A 19,421-nucleotide genomic window follows, 5' to 3' on the forward strand; every position below is an offset into this window, starting at 1 on the left:
AACTGACCCAGAAGTGTCTATTAATGAGTACAGACTCTGTAAATCTAAAGCCAATATAGTATGGAAAATCTGCTGACCTTCTGGCCCTGGACACAAATAAGGAATCTGATGATGTAAAGGTGACTTGTCAAATAAAATATTATATATAAATAAACAAGTCATGAAATGTTAAAAGTTTTTTTTTTAATCTTTGTAAGCAGCTGTTTAATACACTATTTAATGTACTTGTAAGCAGCTGTTTAATACACTATTTAATGTACTTGTAAGCAGCTGTTTAATACACTATTTAATGTACTTGTAAGCAGCTGTTTAATACACTGTTTAATGTACTTGTAAGCAGCTGTTTAATACACTGTTTAATGTACTTGTAAGCAGCTGTTTAATACACTGTTTAATGTACTTGTAAGCAGCTGTTTAATACACTGTTTAATGTACTTGTAAGCAGCTGTTTAATACACTGTTTAATGTACTTGTAAGCAGCTGTTTATACTTGTAGAACTCTGAAAGTGTGATTAGCAGGTTAATATAAACCATTTTGCCTGGACCTCTATTTAAAGTAATTCACTTTACAGTATTGTTTACTATATACAGCACATAATAATCTAATAACATACATGTCTTTTACTACAGAATTATTACAAGATTCCCCTGTTTCCATTTGAAACTTATCGTAATCCTGTAAATCCAGGTTTATTAGGAATGATACAAACAACATCAAGACGAAGGTAACATAACACAGGTACATCTTATCAACCCAGACTAAAGAAAAAAATACAAATCTTGATATCTGCCTTAGCAGCTTGTTGCTACTCTCAGGATGTTTTGGCCATTGCTTTAGGTTCAAGAATCTTCATCCATCATAAATTAGACATTCTGCCTTTAATAAACAGGCTGTTAGGCATTTCCACCAAACCTTGTGTTTCACCCAGCTTTGAAATGCAGAAAACCACCAGGAGAACTTGTTCGAAAGGGAAAATGTTCAGAACCACCACCGGATTAGCAATGTCCATCAAAATGTAACAGCAGAAGCCTCTTTCTCTCTCAATTGTCCAAATTGATCCAAATGTGGAGGATGAACAGTTTCCCAGTTTCATTCAGTCATGCGGAACAAAATGATGAACCATTTGCCATTATTATACATATTTACAGTTATATATAACATCACTGATATCTTCTCATCACAGAGTGATATTTATATGGAAATGTATTGTGTTTGCTCTAGGCATAGACAACAATTACTTTATATAAAGCCATATATTTTGACCATGTCATAATGACTTTTGATTGGACGACCAACTCAGAACAAAAAGAATATGTGTGTTAAAAGGGGGAAAAAAATCCATCCAACTTTCTTAATTTATATGGACTGGCTGCTTGGCTGTGGTCCAGGTCGGTGGTTTTCCAATTTATCGCAGGCTTCAGCCTTCAATCCAATGGACTGAAAAGGAAAAGGTAGGTATAGGATTTCAGAAAGCAAAAACAATAGAAGGAATAAAGCCTTAAGCCTTGCAGCAACAGTTCTAAGAATCTATTCTTCAAATGCAGTTCAGGTGTAATCTGAGTATTTGTTTTCCTTCAGATCTACTTTTAAGGGGCATTTTTGCACAGAACAACCAGTTGAGATCTACATGCCTCCAGCAGTGTTCTAGAGTCCATTATGCAATATGAACATTTAATAGAAATGTTGTTTTATAAGGCTATGACATATACCAGCATTCAAAACCTCCATGTTTCTCAACATTCTAAATGTTTTCTAATTAGAATGTTTGGAATGTTGACGCTGCCTGAGAAAGGAACATGTACCTGGTTGTTTTGTGTTTATGATCTATATCACTTCTTTGAGGACAAGGTTTCATAATCTGATGACTGAGGTGTGTTGGGCCAGACCTGTTTGATTGGAGAAGATTTAGTGATTTGATGTTCTCTGCTGTTTGCTCTGATAAGCCTGACATTTATGACCATTATAGATGAACATCCTTCCCTCTTTTGTCATAGTGCTATATGTGATAAAATGAAGGCCTTAGAGAAACTACTGAATGCTGGTTTGTCAGTGAAGGTTACAAATACATTGCAAAAAATAATCAGCATCAAATTCATAGGCAGATGAGTAAAGACGTGAACATTTTAATTGGAAATTCAAAAAACTTCATTGTTAGAGTAGCCAATTCCAAATTAATTTAAATATGAATTAAATTAAAATTGATTTCAATTTAGTAATTGGTTGTAATGTTATGTGCTTTGTTACTTTTTTATTGGTTTCTGTAAATATTTCTGTTAGCTTTATTTTTATTTCATTTTTAGTCGTTTGTTTAAATAAGCCCATTTCTGCCACAAAGTAATTGCAATTTTTTTTTTTATTCCACAATTCTGACTTTTCCCCCACACAATTTTGAATTTACATGTGAATTAAATTTTTTCTTTGTTTTTTTGTTTTTTTATAATTGTGTGATAAACTCGCAATCATGAGTACGAATTACGGGATATGCACTTGCAATTGCGAAAAAAATAGTTGAAACTGCGAGATACAAACTCACAATCCTAAGCTTATATTTTGCAATACGAAATTGTTTTCTCCGAATTGTGAATATAAATTCACAATTGTCAGTTATGAAATCCAAATTTCCAAAAACTGACTATTTTCTCAGAGAATTGCAAATTTATGTCTCACAATTCTGACTTTATAACACAACAATGTGTTTGTATCTCACAATTCTGGGTTGTTTTGCATCTCACAATTGCATCTCACAATTTCGACTATATTTCTCGCAATTGCCAGTGTATGTCCCATATAAAAAATAAAAATAAATCAACATTTTGAGGTGTAAACTTGCAATTCTGAGAAATAAAGCTAGAATTGAGAGTTTTCCTATTAGAATCTGAGAAGAAAAAAATCCTCTCACATAAATGAGTTATAAAGTCAGAATTGTGAGATAAACATTCGCAATGACCTTTTTTAACACTGACATTGACCCTGGTCTTCATTCTAAGTGGCTCCATTGTTTCAAAGAGGATTCTAAGGATGTGTTTAATAATCAAAGGCCCTTACCTGATAGGTCTGGACATGGTTGTTGAAATCAAAGCTCCTTGGAGGGAAGAAGGCCTCGTTCTGTTGGTTCCTGCTGAGGTGCTCACGACCAGGGTGACCGTTGCTGACCCCGTTGACCTTGTGGATGCACAACACTTGCTGGAAGCTCCGCTTGAAGTTGTCCGACAGAAAGCTGTAGAGCAGAGGATTGGCGCAGCTGTTGACGTAGGTCAGGATGACGGTGAGAAAGTAGATGCCGGTCATGAGGCTGTTCTCCGGGAGGGTGCTGATCAGGTTGAGGATGTTGATGATGAAAAACGGCAGCCAGCACAGGACAAACACCACCACGATGATCACCACCATTCTCGTCACTTTCTTCTCAGACCTGCCGCGTTTGGAGAGTCCCGCTCGCGCACTAGCTGACTTTACCTTGATTACAATGAGCAGGTAGCAAAGACAGATAACCATAAGTGGGAAGAAGAAACCTAGCATGGCGGTGTAGAGGATGAAAGCGGTCGACCACACATCACGCGGTTCGGGCCAGCTCAGGTTGCAGGTGTTGAGCTCCGGCTGAACGTCACAGTAAATGATGACTGGCAGCGTTAGCAGACAGGACAGTGCCCATACCATGCTATTTATCACCTTGGCAACTCTGGGCCGCCGCCACCGCGCGCTGCGGATAGGATGCACCACAGCCATATAGCGATCAATGCTCATTACTGTCAGACAGAATGTGCTAGTAAATTGACTGATGGAGTCTGTCCACATCAGAATACGACAGAGGAAGTTGCCAAAGGGCCAGTAACCGAGCATGTTGTGGGCGGTGAGAAATGGAAGTCCCAGGATGTACAGCTCGTCGGCCACTGCCAGGTTTAAAATGTACATGTTTGTGACCGTTTTCATTTTGGTGTAGCGCAGGACCACGAAAATGGCCAGAGAGTTGCCCGTCAAACCCACGACGAACACCACGAGGTAGATAACGGCCAGAATCTTTGTGCTGTCCTCCTCGGCCATCGAGCTCCCATTCAGTTGGTGAAAAGTATTATTGAATTCATTGGACTGGTTTGCGTAGTCTGAGATCGAGGTGTTGCACATGGACCCCTGGGTTGCCATATTTAGATACAGGCACCGATTTGGCAAGGAACCGCTGATTTTTGAGTCACCAAAGGGCTATAAAGAACAAAATGAACAAAAAGTGGTTTATCTCAGCACCATGATGTTTAAAATAAGAAATTAAACTTGCTTGTTTGACTAAAAATCCATACAAAAAAAAAAAAGAGATTATGTGATAAGTTTATCAATTATATTCCTTTAACACAATGCAATGCTTGAATCGAAATATGGGAAAATCTATATGGAAAATTCCTTCAAACACAATGCACTGAGCTGCATTTGTACAGATGTTATTAGTGCACAGAAAAATCATAAAACATGATTAAAACTTGAATTGAACAATTCTGAGAGAATGTTGACTTGGAAATACCTTCCAAATTCAGTATAGTTCATAAGAATAAGACGGAGGCTCAACAAGATTTTCAATCCTAACAATAAAGGTTCATCAATGGTTCTTTGGGGTAAAAGATGATTTTTTAGAGATATTTTTTTTTTTCACGTCAGATCAGCATATTGTAGAGTGCATTAATGGTTTTATGAAGATCTAGAAAATAAGCACCTTTTTTTTTCTTCTAAGGCATTTGGTTGTAGAATTTTAGCCTATTTTCTGACATGCAGCACTTCTACTTGTACCCCTTTTTTTCTTTCTTTTTTTCCCCCATAGACATTAGAATAAAAGTTTGTTACCCCAACAACAACCCCAACAAAAATGTCAAAGGCTTTTCCCCAGTTATTTGGAATTTTTTCGTGTTTCAAAAACATGTATATTCATATCGCATTGTCATTGCATGAACAATGTAGTTGTTGTTTATGGGTTGCATGACCTTGACTTTTAAGTGGCCCTCGCGCTGGATATGAGACGTGCAAAGTGAGCAGAGCGACACAAATGTGTTGCACAAATAAAGAACAGCCTCAGAAATGCGCTGGACCTTAAATCGAAACAAAGGGTAACGATGTCACTGTTATGAGTACAAACAGTCCAGTGGACACTAATTAATATGACCTGTCCGCATTTCCCCACACAGGTGAATAGTTAACTTGTCTTCTGTGCCACACGCTTCGCATCTTTGGGCCAGCTGTAAAATAGTACGGTAGACGGTCTATTTAATCACGAGCCCTTGCTCAGCTTGCGAATCATCTATGGTGCACGTGCAGATCTCTTTGTGCAGGGTGGTCCTATTCGCCAATTAGGCCTATATATAGGCTAATATACGATTTCAAACATTTTAATAGTTACGAATTACTGGGTGCGAATTTTCACTTAACAGTTCGCTGAGGGAATAACCATTGCATTCAAGCATTGTCATTTTTAATAGAGTTTATATATCAATCAATCAATCAATCGATAGCTGTAGCTCGAGTCACTTCACCCCTAAAATTACTCATGGAAATTCCTTACAGAACTTCTTTTCGCATTTTTTTAAATATAAATGTAATATAATGGTTAATTATGAAATATCTATGTAGAAATTCAGCTCTAGAAAGTCACTGTGATTTACTGCATTTATGGGCAAACTAACAACATTTTTATATGTTTAAACTAGCATTAATCAAAGTGTAAATTTAGCTCTCTTATTTGCAGTAGATGATCACACCAATCAAAACAGCTCACATGCCTTTGTTGAAATAGGTAAAGTTTTCACAGAAATAAAAAAATGCAATTGGAATTAAAGTTGATAACACGACTATTTCCACTAAATGCCATGCAAAGTATTAGGCTTAATTCGGTCACAGAATGAAGCTATGCTTCACTCTTATTTAATTATAGCAACCCTACCTCGAACGCAGTGCGCGGTCCTCTGGGTTTCAGAAGCACTTCCACTAATTGATCAGACTCTTCTCCGTTTCTGTGATCAATAAAGATTAGATGACTCAATGTCTCTTTGTCTAAGATCTAACATCAAGAGCCAGCACATCACCTTCATCCCCGGTTCCAGCTTAAATGAGTTCACTACAAGGCGTTTTGTTGCGGTGCGCGCATAATCCGCATCGTTTTTCTTCAAGAAAACCACAAGATTATAACATCCACATCATGCCAACCATTTAAGCAACTATTTGTACAGCTAATAAATGTCTAAATGTACTTGTAGTGTTTTCCTCCGTTGAGCGTCGGTCTCATTCAGGTCGGTTCAGGTGGAGAGGTGCTGCTCTCTCCACGCGCGCGCGGTTTTATAGTCTTCTGCGCGCAACAGGACCAGAGCACAGCACTTCATACGTCACAGGCACAAACCAGCTTCTGTTTTTCTGACCTAGGCTATATCCCTATAGTCATGCATGGATCTGCACGTTGCACCGAGCTCCTAATGGTGATTTTACTGATAGTCTTCACTGAAGTATATAAATGTGTCATTCCCCGGTGAAGCAGGTGTCAGGTCATAAAACTGTCGGACAACGAAAACGCAGCAGTGTAACATTTTATGGTCTTTTTTACTACGCCTTTGAAAAACACACTACTGTACATGTGCCTTAGACAAACTTGCATTTTCTAAAGTGCTAATTCTTCTTGTAGCTACTAGAAATTAAAAGACATAGCCTATATGTATCAAATTAAAAACGAATTGGATTTTATTTGTTCTCCATGAAGTGTCTTTAATTGTTTTTTCTATGCATTACCGGAGTGTTTAGTGCTCTTGCAGGGTTCAGTATGTGTGTTCTCCAGACATTTGTCCTTTTTGAAAGGGTCAGATGTCTCGATTGTTAATCTTTACTGGCAGGGTGAACAACCCAGTGTTCAAAACCGCCGAAAAACTCTTTTGTTTGAGTATTTTAAAGCCATATTTTACAGATGTAAGAAATGGCAAGGGTGTGTATGCCTGCATTCCACTCTCACATTATAGAGCTGCAGAGCTCCAATAGCAAATTGAGGTTTACTATGCAGTAAAAGAGAAATGCTTTGTGTTTTATTTGATCAGAAGGCTCAGATGCCAGTTAAGATTATACTAAGTTTTTTTACATTTTACATTTGTGCCAATTTCCGGATGGTTTTCAGCATTTAAAGGTAGAACCTGGATCTCCATTGTGGAAGTCTAGTTGAATATAATTGAATATTTATTTATATTTAATTGTTGTACTCGCAGTTTGGACATTTCTGATTTCACTCAAACACAGCTTATAATATTGCCTTAAATATGTATAAAATATAGTTTAAAATATGTTCTTCTCATGACTGATAGACACATTGTTGTTGTTGTTTTATTTTTTTTTATTTTACTGTTTCCTTGGCAATGAACAAGCTAATGTGTGTGTTTATGTGACTGGGCAGATTTTATAAGAGCATGTTTCTCACTAACGTTCAGTTTCCACCCAGTGATGTCTCTGCATGCGCGGATGTGAGTTACATCAGTGATCCGTGCAGCTTTCTTATCACAGTGGCTTACGTGAAAGTGCATAAATTGCATAAGTAGTAGTTATGTCCATGTTCCTGGAGGCCCTCCAACACTGCGGGTTTTCCATGTCACCTTAATCGAAACATCTGATTCAATTCATCAGGTTATTAGTAGAGACTCCACCTGAGCTCGGTGTGTCGGACAAAGAAGAGATGCCAAATGTGTAGTGTTTGAGGGGTGTGTCTCCAGGAACCAGGTTGGGAACCACTGGCAAGTAATAAACGTCACACACTGAGCTCAAACCCCAGAAGCAAGATACATCTGTGAAGCACAGAACATTTTACAGTGTAATGTTGTCTGTCAGAAATGTTGATTGACTTAAACTGGATGTGTTTGAGGATATTAAGACATTAAACAAATATCAATGTTCTGAATCACTCACACAGCTTTCCTTTTTATTTGATCTCATTTATATTGACAAGAATAGATGTACATTTCCACCACATATAGGAAAAATAATTTAGTAAATCATAGATATTATTTTTAAAGAATAATAAGAGCTAAAAAGATTAAATTATGACATAAATGTCATTATTAAGACATAAAAAGTCCAAATTCAGAAAATTATGACAAAAATGTAAAAATTAACTAATTAAGAATTTCCACTTAAGTCATTATTTATACTTTTTATTTAATTGCATTTTATTCCATAATTATGCTTTGTTTGTTTTTTTTATGTGCAGAAATAGGCTTCCATTGAGGACAATAGTAGTTCACTTTGGTCTAAAAGCAGAAAGTTAAGGAGGAAAAGGAAGTTTCATATCATGGAAATGTTTTGGTATTTCTGTGGTTTCTAATCAGTAGGCACTTGACATGGAAGTCTTAAAGGAGTAGTTTACCCTAAAATGAAAATTCTCTCATAACTTATTTTCTCTAAAACGAATAAAGCCATGCAAGGTTGTTCAAATGTAATGCAATATTATTATTATTTTCTGTTGTTGTTGTGAATTCTCCCTTTTCATCAGAGCTGCATTATCAAAATGTTCCTTTTATCTTCTCTGATAAGTAAATGACTATAGTTCAGTACGTCTTGATTATTGTAGAACACAGGCAGACACATCTGTGGAGTTTCCACAGATCAATGGAGAAAGGGCATCATAAAAATTGTAAAAAAGAAAGTGCAGGATGATCTGGGCAGAAGAAGGGAAACACACAGATACAGGAAGAGGAGGAGCAGGGAATGGAGGCCGTTTCCTTCCTATCCAGCATGAGACTTAAAAAAAAAAGGTCAAACAGACAGAGAATCCACACCTACATCATCCTGATGGCTGTGGTATGTTGGTGTTCTGATGAATGTATAAGGTGCATACATAATGCTATAGCCTACTGTGAGACTGACCATGTGTCAGCTGGAGATAACAGATCTACTTCACTCACTTTAACACTAACACAGCCTCTCAGTCAAGTCAAGTTTGTTTGTATTGTGCTTGTCACAATACAGACTGTTTCAAAGCAGCTTTACAGAAAATGTCAATGATAAATGTAACATCAAGATGTCAATGCTTAATAATATATTCTAGTAATAACAAACCTATTAATATTCTTCTAGTAACATTAACAGAATGTCTGTAGAATGTTCTTTGGTCTTTAATGATGTTCTCAAAACATTAGCATAAAACATCATTTCTGCATCTTTCATGGAACTGTGTCTGGTTTGCAATCCTTGTAGGGATTCTGCACAGGCGTAATGGATACTCAGAAACCATATATTCTAACACCCTTCCCCAACCCTACCCCTCACTGCATTTTTACATTACAAAAAAAAAAAAAAAAAAATACAAAAATAAATACTTTTAATTAAAAATGTAATTAAAAATGTAAAAACCCCTTTTGTATCCCTGGCAGGATATAAAAACAAGGTCTCACACATGCGCACACACACGCACGCACACACAGTTCTTCTCTGTAAACTATCACTGCTACTCCGATGTGACAGAAAGCAAGTTTTTTGGCCATGTTGACACAAGCATAAAAACCTCATTTAGATCCATTCTGAGCTTATCAGGTTTTATTATGGCATTATATCATGTTCCCATTGGATACTGCACTGCTTCTGTCATGACACCATCCCACACTCTGGACTCTAGCTGCTGCTAATGTTGGCTAAATGAACTCAATCCCACCTCAGAAAAGTGCCATTGTTATGACAGTAAAGCTCACACCTAGGCTGTTCTTTTACTGCTGCTGATGCGCAGTACTGTTACTTAGATGCACAACATCTGAAAAAAAAGCCCTGCAAAACAAAAATACAATATCATCCAAGTTTTATTAAGAAAACATATGAGAGAGCTCTTTGATTGCCTCTAATAAAATACTTCAAACTGCTCATGTTTAAACACAGAATCTTTATTTTAAAAAAAAATAAAATCATTATCTGAAGTCATTTGTGAGTTCTTCTTGACATAAACGAATTTTACTTATTTAATAAATATGTGAAATTCAAAGGGAACATTAATTGTTTGAATCTTTGATATCGGCCATTTGTGTGGCTTACAACACACAATAGACATAATGATGCAGGTTAGGTCGCTGTCGATTTTAAGTTTTAAGTTTTGAGTCAACTCCTCTGCTAACCACCAGATGGATCTATAAGACTACTTTTTACAACTGACAAAAATTAAAATTAATCTGAGTTAATGTTTTTCTTAATGTTTGACTTTATCAGAATAATAACACCACAGATGTACACGCAATATCAATAATTATATAATATTTCCTTTGTGCTAATAGCTTAACACGCAACACACTCACTGTTTTCAAACCAAAGCCTCACTCACATGTGCTGCTAAACCACTTCCTCAGGTTCTTTCGAAAATAAAAAAAAGAAAGCACGCTTTGTGTCGCACTGAAAAATCCATATAAAAATTGCTCGTTTCTTATCATTTACACTGGAAATAATGAGAGTTTCATCAGATTGCATTTCAAGATGCATTTCCTGTCGTGTGTTTTGATGCTCAACTTCGTAATATCTGATGGTATGTATTGTTTGTTTAGAATTAATGCTGTATAGGAAGTAAAAAAGGCTTAATTTTACATTACTCTTGGAACAGTTATATGACATTTAAAAGTAAAATGCCTTTTCCATGGTAATCACGTGTCCTTTATTAACCTTTAAACATTTACGAGAGAAAGTAAAGGTAAAAATATTTAAATGTCCTATTTCCGGTATGGTACAGTGCGTGACTGTTGTTTTGAACGGTATTTAAAAGTACTCTCAAGACGCCTATTGTTTTCTGAGGGGCTCAATATTAAATAATTATTGTGGTCAGACCCCTCAAACCACTTAAATTATATGTCTTAAATGCTTTGAAATTATATCATAGTATTACTAAAATTATTATAAAACAACGAATGTAATTATATTTATATGAAGATCTATTGCAACTTTATAACAATTATATTTATTTCTCTCTCTCAAACATATACAGATACCCTGGGGTTTATTGTTCGAGGTCCCTCTGGTCCTCTGGTTGTACCTCTGGGAGGCTCTGTTATTTTGCCCTGTTATGTTGAGACGCCTTTAGTAGCAGAACAAGTGAAAGTTGTGTGGAGAAGAACAGACTCAGAGACTCTGGTTCATCTGTATCAAGATGGTGAGAGTCGACCAGAGGCCCAGCAGCAGGATTATCGTGATAGAGCTCATTTCTTTACTGATCAGATTCAACATGGAAACTTCTCCCTCCGTCTGGACAATCTGATGCCTGAAGACAAAGGGGTTTACAGATGTAAGGTTTACAGTCAGCAGGTTGCAGGCAAAACTTTAGTTGAAATAAAATATGTTGGTGAGTGTGAATAATTTTCTATATCAGAGTTTAAAACAAAAACTAGACTATATATTTCATTTTGTAATATTTCAGGTGGTTTTTTTTCAGAGCGTTTGCTAGTATCAGGATCAAGTTCCTGCATATCTGCGTCTGTGGGTGAGGACGTCACTCTGAACTGCTTTGTAGACTCTCACATCACACCTGAACACATTGAAGAGGTTTCATGGAAGAAAACAGATGAAGATGAAGATATTCTAGTTCTTCTGTACCAAAACAATCAGACTTTTCCAGATTCATCACATGAGAGATACAGAGACAGAGTCGAGTTCTTCACTGCAGAAATCCCCAAAGGAAACTTCTCTCTCAGACTGAAGAGTGTCAGAACTGAGGATAAAGGAGTTTACATGTGTAAAGTGTTTTCTGGAGGACTTTCAGCCAAAGTAACTGTAGTTCTGGAGCAACTGGGTGAGTAGTAGATAAATGAGAAAACAATGCAAACCACACAAACTTGTGCTTTTAACAATTTTATAATCTTTGAATAAATGTTTATTTATAAATCTAAAGGGATAAATTGCAAAGTTCCAATTTCAGGAGCCACTACACAATAGTTTACAAAGGGCAACTCAAATAAACTTGAAAGGTAATTTGTAGCCTAACGTATAGCCCATTTTAGGGAAACAGTCAATGATTCTAACTTCTAAACCTGGTAATGGATTTTGTTGATGTTTTCTTTTTGTAGCACCTTTTTTTTTACGCATAATGGCTTGTTGAGTTGAGGAGACATTCTACTTGGAATGTTAATCAAACTTTGTTTGTGTGGTATGGCAGAAATTATATATATATATATACATATATATATATATATATATATATATATATATATATATATATATATATATATATATATATATATATATTGGCTTAACCCAGAATTCAGTACCTGAGTTCCATTTTGCTGTTTAGTAACATACAGTTTGACACATTGTGTAACTGATGTTTGTTTAATAGGTTTCTCTTGGCTACACATAACTGTGTTGATTCTCTGTATTATTGCACCTGTATCTACACTTCTGCTTTGCTGGATTGTTTATTCCGGATCAGAAAATCAAGGTATGCTTATATGAGAAATAATCTTCAAATATTTATTCTATATTCTTTATTCAATGTATGAAATTTAAGTTATATATATATACAGGTGCATCTCAATAAGCTAGAAAGTCGTGGAAAGTTCATTTATTTCTGTAATTCAACTCAAATTGTGAAACTTGTGTATTAAATAAATTCAGTGCACACAGACTGAAGTAGTTTTAGTCTTTGGTTCTTTTAATTGTGATGATGTTGGCTCCCATTTAACAAAAAACCCACCAATTCACTCAAATCATAACAAATTAGTAATAATAATAAAATAATAAAAAAATAATAATAAAACCAATAAAAAAAAAAAAAAATTTTAGTGAATTGTCGGTCTTCTGGAAAATATGTTCATTTACTCTACATGTACTCAATACTTGGTAGGAACTCCTTTTGCTTTAATTACTGCATTCCTTGTGAAGTTCACTCAAATTCTTGAGTCGATTTTGCTTGAAAATCCTCATAATGCTGCGGTTCTCTCGGTTGGTTGTGCATCTTTTTCTTCCACACTTTTTCCTAGTACTCAACTTTCTGTTAACATGCTTGGATACAGCACTCTGTGAACAGCCAGTTTCTTTGGCAATGAATGTTTGTGGCTTACCCTCCTTGTGAAGGATGTCAATGATTGTCTTCTGGACAACTGTCAGATCAGCAGTCTTCCTCATGATTGTGTAGCCTAGTGAACCAAACTGAGAGACCATTTTGAAGGCTCAGGAAACCTTTGCAGGTGTTTTAAGCTGATTAGCATGTCACCAGATAGAGAATTGGTTGGTTTTTGTTAAATGTGAGCCAAAATCATCACAAATGAAATAACCAAAGACTTAAACTACTTCATTCTGTGTGCATTTAATTTATTGAATACAGGAGTTTTACAATTTGAGTTGAATTACAGAAATAAATGAACTTTTCAACGATATTATAATTTATTGAGATGCACCTGTTTGTGTGTGTGTGTGTGTGTATATATATATCATGAATTCTAACTGGAGTTGGAATGTATCTCCATTATAGAAATAAGGCTGTGTCTTCAAGTTTGTCTTTTCCTTTGCCCGTTTATTACTATGCTGTTGGCTTCAATCATCTGGCGTTTTATTGAAGGTATTTTATCAGGACTATTTTATCTGAGATCTATTAATAAATCCAACATAGACCTTACAACTTAAATCAGATCCTTGTAAAATCTGTCTCTTAATTGATTTGGTTGTACCAATTATTTAAAATATTTGTATATTGAGTAATAAGTTTTTTTCTACCATCAAAATAATATGTTTCAGGTTCTCTGTATGAGACCATCTCTTGCTGTATGGTTTTTATTCTGGGGCCATTGAAGTTGTTTTGGGTAACACCATTAGCCTCAGATTTAACAGGTTGGTTTTTAAATAAATTGCTTTAATATATATATATATACTGCTTATATTCAGATTTTACATAATATCTGTGTCTACTGAGATTTGTCATATCTATAATCTATACATAAAGATAACAGGGATTAGACAAAACAAAAAAAAATTATTTGATTTATTATTGTTTTTGTGCTTTACATGATTTTACAACTTTTTTGCAGCTAAAATCCTGAAGTCTCTCATGACTGCACATGCTGATCATGCAGCATTTATGACAGTGATGTCTTCAGGTAAATCCACACTTTAAATAATCTGGAAATGATATATATAGTGGTATCCAAAAATAAAACACTAGTATCTAAAAAAATGGTTTTACGTCAGTTACTTCTATCTTTTGAGTCAATATATCGGTTTACATTTCCAAACATTAATTTTACCATTAATTGTTATAATTAATCTCATCATCATCATCATCATCAGTCTGTCTGGAATAAGATGAAGAAACCAAACAAACTGAGAAAGAATAAATCCAGAAGAACTGTGGCAATGTTTCCAAAACGCTTCAAGAAGCACACCTGCAAAGCTACAGTATACTGTTAAAAATGCTGTAAAATGAGGATTCTGTCAAAAATAATGTCATAAATAGATTTTTTTAATCAGTTAACTTCTATTAACTAAATTAAATCAACATTTGGTGTGGCCATCCTTTGCATTTAAAGCAGATTTCTTGAAGTGTCTTGGAGACATTGCCACAGTTCTTCTGGATTGAGTCTATCTCAGTTTGTTCTGTTTCTTCATCTTATTCCAGACAGACTGATGATGCTGAGATCAGATCTCTGTGTGCAGCACTGGCTGTCAGACAAATATCTCACTGGAGTATTACAATTAATGGCAAATTGAATTTTTGAAATGTAAAATAATGTCCTACTGATTCTACAATAAAAGATAAATAACTGACTTAAAACCATTTTTAGCTGCTGAAAATACTATTGTTCTAATAATTTTGGCCACCACTGTGTATACATAGTGTGTGTGTGTGTGTGTTTTATAACAGTGTTATAACAATACTAGTGTTATAAATTTAGCCACCAATGTGTAATATATATATATTTTTTTGATCATATTTACCAAGGGTGCTGATATTTTTGGACATGACTGCATTGTGCATATGTATATACATATATATATATATCTTTTTTTAGATAAAAAAAATGTTAGCCTGAATGAACTGTAAGTCGCTTTGGATAAAAGTGTCGGCTAAATGCAAAAGTTAAGTTAAGAGGTTTTTTTTCAGTGCTCCATGGTAAATTTTACCATCAAGTGTACATTAATCATTTATATCTGTGTCAGTACTTTTAGCTGAACATTTTGAAAACATGAGCACAGTGATCAGAACAGTCACCATGGGTTTACTCATCCTGATTTGTCTCCTCTTCATTAAACGTGAGTAATTGTTCACTATGGAGCATTGTCCACAAGATGAGGATTTCATTTTTTAATACAATATTTATTTATTTATTTATTTCAAACATCAGTTTTGCAGAGCAAACTTGAGTTTTTAACTCACAATTAATCTCAGTACATTCTAGTGCAATTTGCATATTTCACCTTTTTGAAATAATTTTACCATAATTTACACAACTTCTTCATTCAGAAAGTTCTTGATGAATTATGACCATAGAAGATTATTTAACATTTGTTCAATACTGACATTGAAACAATGCTAAATATCTATATTTGTTTTAGATTTGTTATGTGTTGATATTGAATTCACATTATTTATTTTTTTTGTATATTTTTTTTTATAGAATTGGCTGAAGAGAAATTGCTGTCATGCTCTCAAGAGTTAAGCAGAAGGATATACAGGAAAATGAGACTGTTTATAGCTACTTGTAGCTTTTCATGGCTGCCTTCATTACAGCTTTCCCTTCTGCTTTACTTTCATTTTGCCTCCAAAGCAGGTAAGCAAGAACATTTTAGACTTGAGCAGAGACTGGTTGAGAATTAACTGCTTGAGGAACAGTCAGATTTGTCATTCAGTTATTTTGACAGTTTAATTCTTTACTCTAACTGCCTCTCTCTTTTTTTAAGTGTTCATCTTTGCGGCTCTTCCAATACTTCACTGGGTGTCTAATTTATTTTGTAATGGAACAAAAAGAGCAGATAAACGCTGTAAGTATGAGAAATTATATTTTGCTTTGTTATGAGTGAAGAAATAAATCAGATGACTGATATATATTATGAAGGATTAAAATATGTATATCAGGCCTTTTTTATATATAATTTTGAATGTACACATTAAAGTGCTGGTTTTGTGTCTCTGAACCATCAATAAAAGTTTTTACAAGTGGTCCTCAATAAAAAATAAATAAAAAAATAAATAAATTCAGTGTTTTCATCTCTGTCAGCTGTTTCATACATCACAATTTTTGGTTCTACTAAAGTTTTATTCTTGAGTTGTACCATGTTTTTCACTGTTTATATCATCTTTTCAGATCAACGTTATCAATGTATATTAATAAGGTCAATGATGATTATGATGACTGGAGATATGGTGTATTGTTACATTATGCTCTTGAGAAATAAAGATGGTATGTATATATCTCTAATAATTAAAGTTATTTAAAAAATTGTTATAAAAGTATGTACATTTAATTTTGGTAAAGACTAATTTTTAACATTGTGTGCTGAATATAAGATAAATTGTAGGTTTATTTTTAATTTTTTTATAAGCAGGAGCAATGAATAAGACTTTTCTGCTTTGTAATAAATACTTTTTCTTTTGTTCACAGTTGACGCAGGATCGGTCTGCGTTGCAGGATTTGTTCAAGCCTTGTGGGTGCTTGCGTTTTCTGAAGTGCCAGTCTATTATGAGAGTAAAGTACAGATCAGCTTCTTTCTCATTCATGCGTTGTTTTTTTCAGTCCTCCCGTTTCATTCTCATCCAGAAAACTTAAAGTCTGAATAACTGTTGTGATTCTGCCAGGGTTTATTATACTGCAGCCAATCAGAAAACTACTGCTGTGTATAAAATCATTAACTTGTTCAATCATTCACATTTACTTAATGAACGAACAAAATGTTTAACTCTGCCCTACAGAGCTCAGCATGAGGAAAATTGTCTTCCTGTATGGATCAGTTGGTCTTATTTTAGTGAACTCGGCTGCACTGATGACAGAACTGATAATGAAAGCAGGTGAGTGAACACATTACATTATATGAGATTCCTAAAGTCATGTAGGATCAAAACATACAAATTAATCTCCTTCCACAGTTTATGGTGTATATCTGGTGGGAGATTTGAGAATCATTGTCTTTCCATCTGAGTGGCTCTTCACTGTTGCATTGCTGATTTTATCCGTTTTTGCATCCTGTGAGTAATGAAATGCATTTTATCACTATGCATGGATCATCCATAATGCTATCTTTTGTATTTGCTTCATTTGTGCATTAACTGAGGCTGATAAATTCACACTACTTCTCAAATCTTTACCTTTCTCACACCTCAGGCAAAACTGTCAAAACAGAGTCCTTTCAGGTATAGTTTTATGATTACAAATAAATTTGGTTAATTCATACAATAATTTTAAATATACTGTCATTTAAAGTGGACAAAGTAAAACAATAGAAACATGTCACATAGATAATGTTTAAAATGCATTTTTCTTCTAATTGCAGATGCCGACAGATTATAACGGGACTCCTAGTACAAAGCACACCAGTGTAGATATGAACCAGACAACTGGAGAATCCCATGAAATTGAAACTCTGAGAAAAGTAGCTGGGAACAGTGAGGAGCATCAAGAAGAGGACATTAACTTACAATGAATGAACTGCACTTTCTAAAAGATCTGACATGCTATGAAACATTCTGTCTGCATAATTATTAGCAGCAGAGACTGGTGCACATCATCATGGTTTGGGCTGGAGCATTTTTTATGTCTAAGATGCTGTGCCATTGATGTTGTGATATGTCGTTTGTGGTTGCCAAACTATATTGAATTATACTTTGATGTGAAAAAATGTATATACTCTGAAACTTGTATATTTAATGCATTTAAATATTTACATTTTACATACATACAACAATATATATTGGTATTGCTGACTTTCCTTTTTACTACAATATATACATATTGTTCAAAATAATAGCAGTACAATGTGACTAACCAGAATAATCAAGGTTTTTCGTATATTTTTTTATTGCTACGTGGCAAACAAGTTACCAGTAGGTTCAGTAGATTCTCAGAAAACAAATGAGACCCAGCATTCATGATATGCACGCTCTTAAGGCTGTGCAATTGGGCAATTAGTTGAATTAGTTGAAAGGGGTGTGTTCAAAAAAATAGCAGTGTGGCATTCAATCACTGAGGTCATCAATTTTGTGAAGAAACAGGTGTGAATCAGGTGGCCCCTATTTAAGGATGAAGCCAACACTTGTTGAACATGCATTTGTAAGCTGAGGAAAATGGGTCGTTCAAGACATTGTTCAGAAGAACAGCGTACTTTGATTAAAAAGTTGATTAGAGAGGGGAAAACCTATAAAGAGGTGCAAAAAATGATAGGCTGTTCAGCTAAAATGATCTCCAATGCCTTAAAATGGAGAGCAAAACCAGAGAGACGTGGAAGAAAACGGAAGACAACCATCAAAATGGATAGAAGAATAACCAGAATGGCAAAGGCTCAGCCAATGATCACCTCCAGGATGATCAAAGACAGTCTGGAGTTACCTGTAAGTACTGTGACAGTTAGAAGACGTCTGTGTGAAGCTAATCTATTTTCAAGAATCCCCCGCAAAGTCCCTCTGTTAAAAAAAAGGCATATGCAGAAGAGGTTACAATTTGCCAAAGAACGCATCAACTGGCCTAAAGAGAAATGGAGGGACATTTTGTGGACTGATGAGAGTAAAATTGTTCTTTTTGGGTCCAAGGGCCACAGGCAGTTTGTGAGACGACCCCCAAACTCTGAATTCAAGCCACAGTACACAGTGAAGAAAGTGAAGCATGGAGGTGCAAGCATCATGATATGGGCATGTTTCTCCTACTATGGTGTTGGGCCTATTTATCGCATACCAGGGATCATGGATCAGTTTGCATATGTTAAAATACTTGAAGAGGTCATGTTGCCCTATGCTGAAGAGGACATGCCCTTGAAATGGTTGTTTCAACAAGACAATGACCCAAAACACACTAGTAAACGGGCAAAGTCTTGGTTCCAAACCAACAAAATTAATGTTATGGAGTGGCCAGCCCAATCTCCAGACCTTAATCCAATTGAGAACTTGTGGGGTGATATCAAAAATGCTGTTTCTGAAGCAAAACCAAGAAATGTGAATGAATTGTGGAATGTTGTTAAAGAATCATGGAGTGGAATAACAGCTGAGAGGTGCCACAAGTTGGTTGACTCCATGCCACACAGATGTCAAGCAGTTTTAAAAAACTGTGGTCATACAACTAAATATTAGTTTAGTGATTCACAGGATTGCTAAATCCCAGAAAAAAAAAATGTTTGTACAAAATAGTTTTGAGTTTGTACAGTCAAAGGTAGACACTGCTATTTTTTTGAACACACCCCTTTCAACTAATTGCTCAATTGCACAGCCTTAAGAGCGTGCATATCATGAATGCTGGGTCTTGTTTGTTTTCTGACAATCTACTGA

At 35.2% G+C, this 19,421-nt stretch overlaps 2 protein-coding genes across 3 annotated transcripts; one reads left to right on the forward strand and one right to left on the reverse strand.

Annotated features, from left to right (window-relative positions):
- Positions 1 to 186: 186 nt before the first annotated feature.
- Positions 187 to 6,377, reverse strand: LOC113067783 (somatostatin receptor type 5). 2 transcript variants are annotated; one of them, XM_026240247.1, is made up of 4 exons: positions 6,223 to 6,377; positions 5,916 to 6,135; positions 3,047 to 4,195; positions 187 to 1,438 (listed from the first exon to the last, which is right to left on the reverse strand). In XM_026240247.1, the coding sequence occupies exons 3-4, from the start codon at positions 4,136 to 4,138 to the stop codon at positions 1,358 to 1,360; spliced, it is 1,173 nt and encodes a 390-aa protein (XP_026096032.1). In that variant the 5' UTR covers positions 4,139 to 4,195; positions 5,916 to 6,135; positions 6,223 to 6,377; the 3' UTR covers positions 187 to 1,357. The 2 variants fall into 2 exon arrangements, with proteins under 2 accessions (XP_026096032.1, XP_026096031.1); XM_026240246.1 differs by having other exon boundaries at positions 5,916 to 6,377.
- A 3,938-nt stretch (positions 6,378 to 10,315) lies between these two features.
- Positions 10,316 to 17,870, forward strand: LOC113067764 (uncharacterized). Its single transcript, XM_026240220.1, has 16 exons — positions 10,316 to 10,499; positions 10,953 to 11,306; positions 11,397 to 11,753; positions 12,297 to 12,398; positions 13,431 to 13,517; positions 13,694 to 13,786; positions 13,984 to 14,052; positions 15,113 to 15,205; positions 15,571 to 15,723; positions 15,854 to 15,934; positions 16,258 to 16,353; positions 16,555 to 16,638; positions 16,863 to 16,958; positions 17,037 to 17,135; positions 17,272 to 17,300; positions 17,441 to 17,870. The coding sequence occupies exons 1-16, from the start codon at positions 10,451 to 10,453 to the stop codon at positions 17,588 to 17,590; spliced, it is 1,992 nt and encodes a 663-aa protein (XP_026096005.1). The 5' UTR covers positions 10,316 to 10,450; the 3' UTR covers positions 17,591 to 17,870.
- Positions 17,871 to 19,421: the final 1,551 nt, after the last annotated feature.

Source organism: Carassius auratus, linkage group LG28B (genome assembly GCF_003368295.1).
Source record: "Carassius auratus strain Wakin linkage group LG28B, ASM336829v1, whole genome shotgun sequence".
NCBI classification, from domain to species: domain Eukaryota; kingdom Metazoa; phylum Chordata; class Actinopteri; order Cypriniformes; family Cyprinidae; genus Carassius; species Carassius auratus.

What these genes read in the sequence shown, in the direction of transcription:
- LOC113067764 (XM_026240220.1), top strand. Translation starts at nt 10,451, where the DNA reads ATGCATTTCCTGTCGTGTGTTTTGATGCTCAACTTCGTAATATCTGAT. An exon ending in TTTATCCGTTTTTGCATCCT is followed by an intron (nt 17,136 to 17,271) that starts GTGAGTAATGAA and finishes CTCACACCTCAG; the next exon opens with GCAAAACTGTCAAAACAGAG. An exon ending in TCAAAACAGAGTCCTTTCAG is followed by an intron (nt 17,301 to 17,440) that starts GTATAGTTTTAT and finishes TTCTAATTGCAG; the next exon opens with ATGCCGACAGATTATAACGG.
- LOC113067783 (XM_026240247.1), bottom strand. Translation starts at nt 4,138, where the DNA reads ATGGCAACCCAGGGGTCCATGTGCAACACCTCGATCTCAGACTACGCA. An exon ending in ACCATGTCCAGACCTATCAG is followed by an intron (nt 1,439 to 3,046) that starts GTAAGGGCCTTT and finishes TTTCCTTTTCAG; the next exon opens with TCCATTGGATTGAAGGCTGA.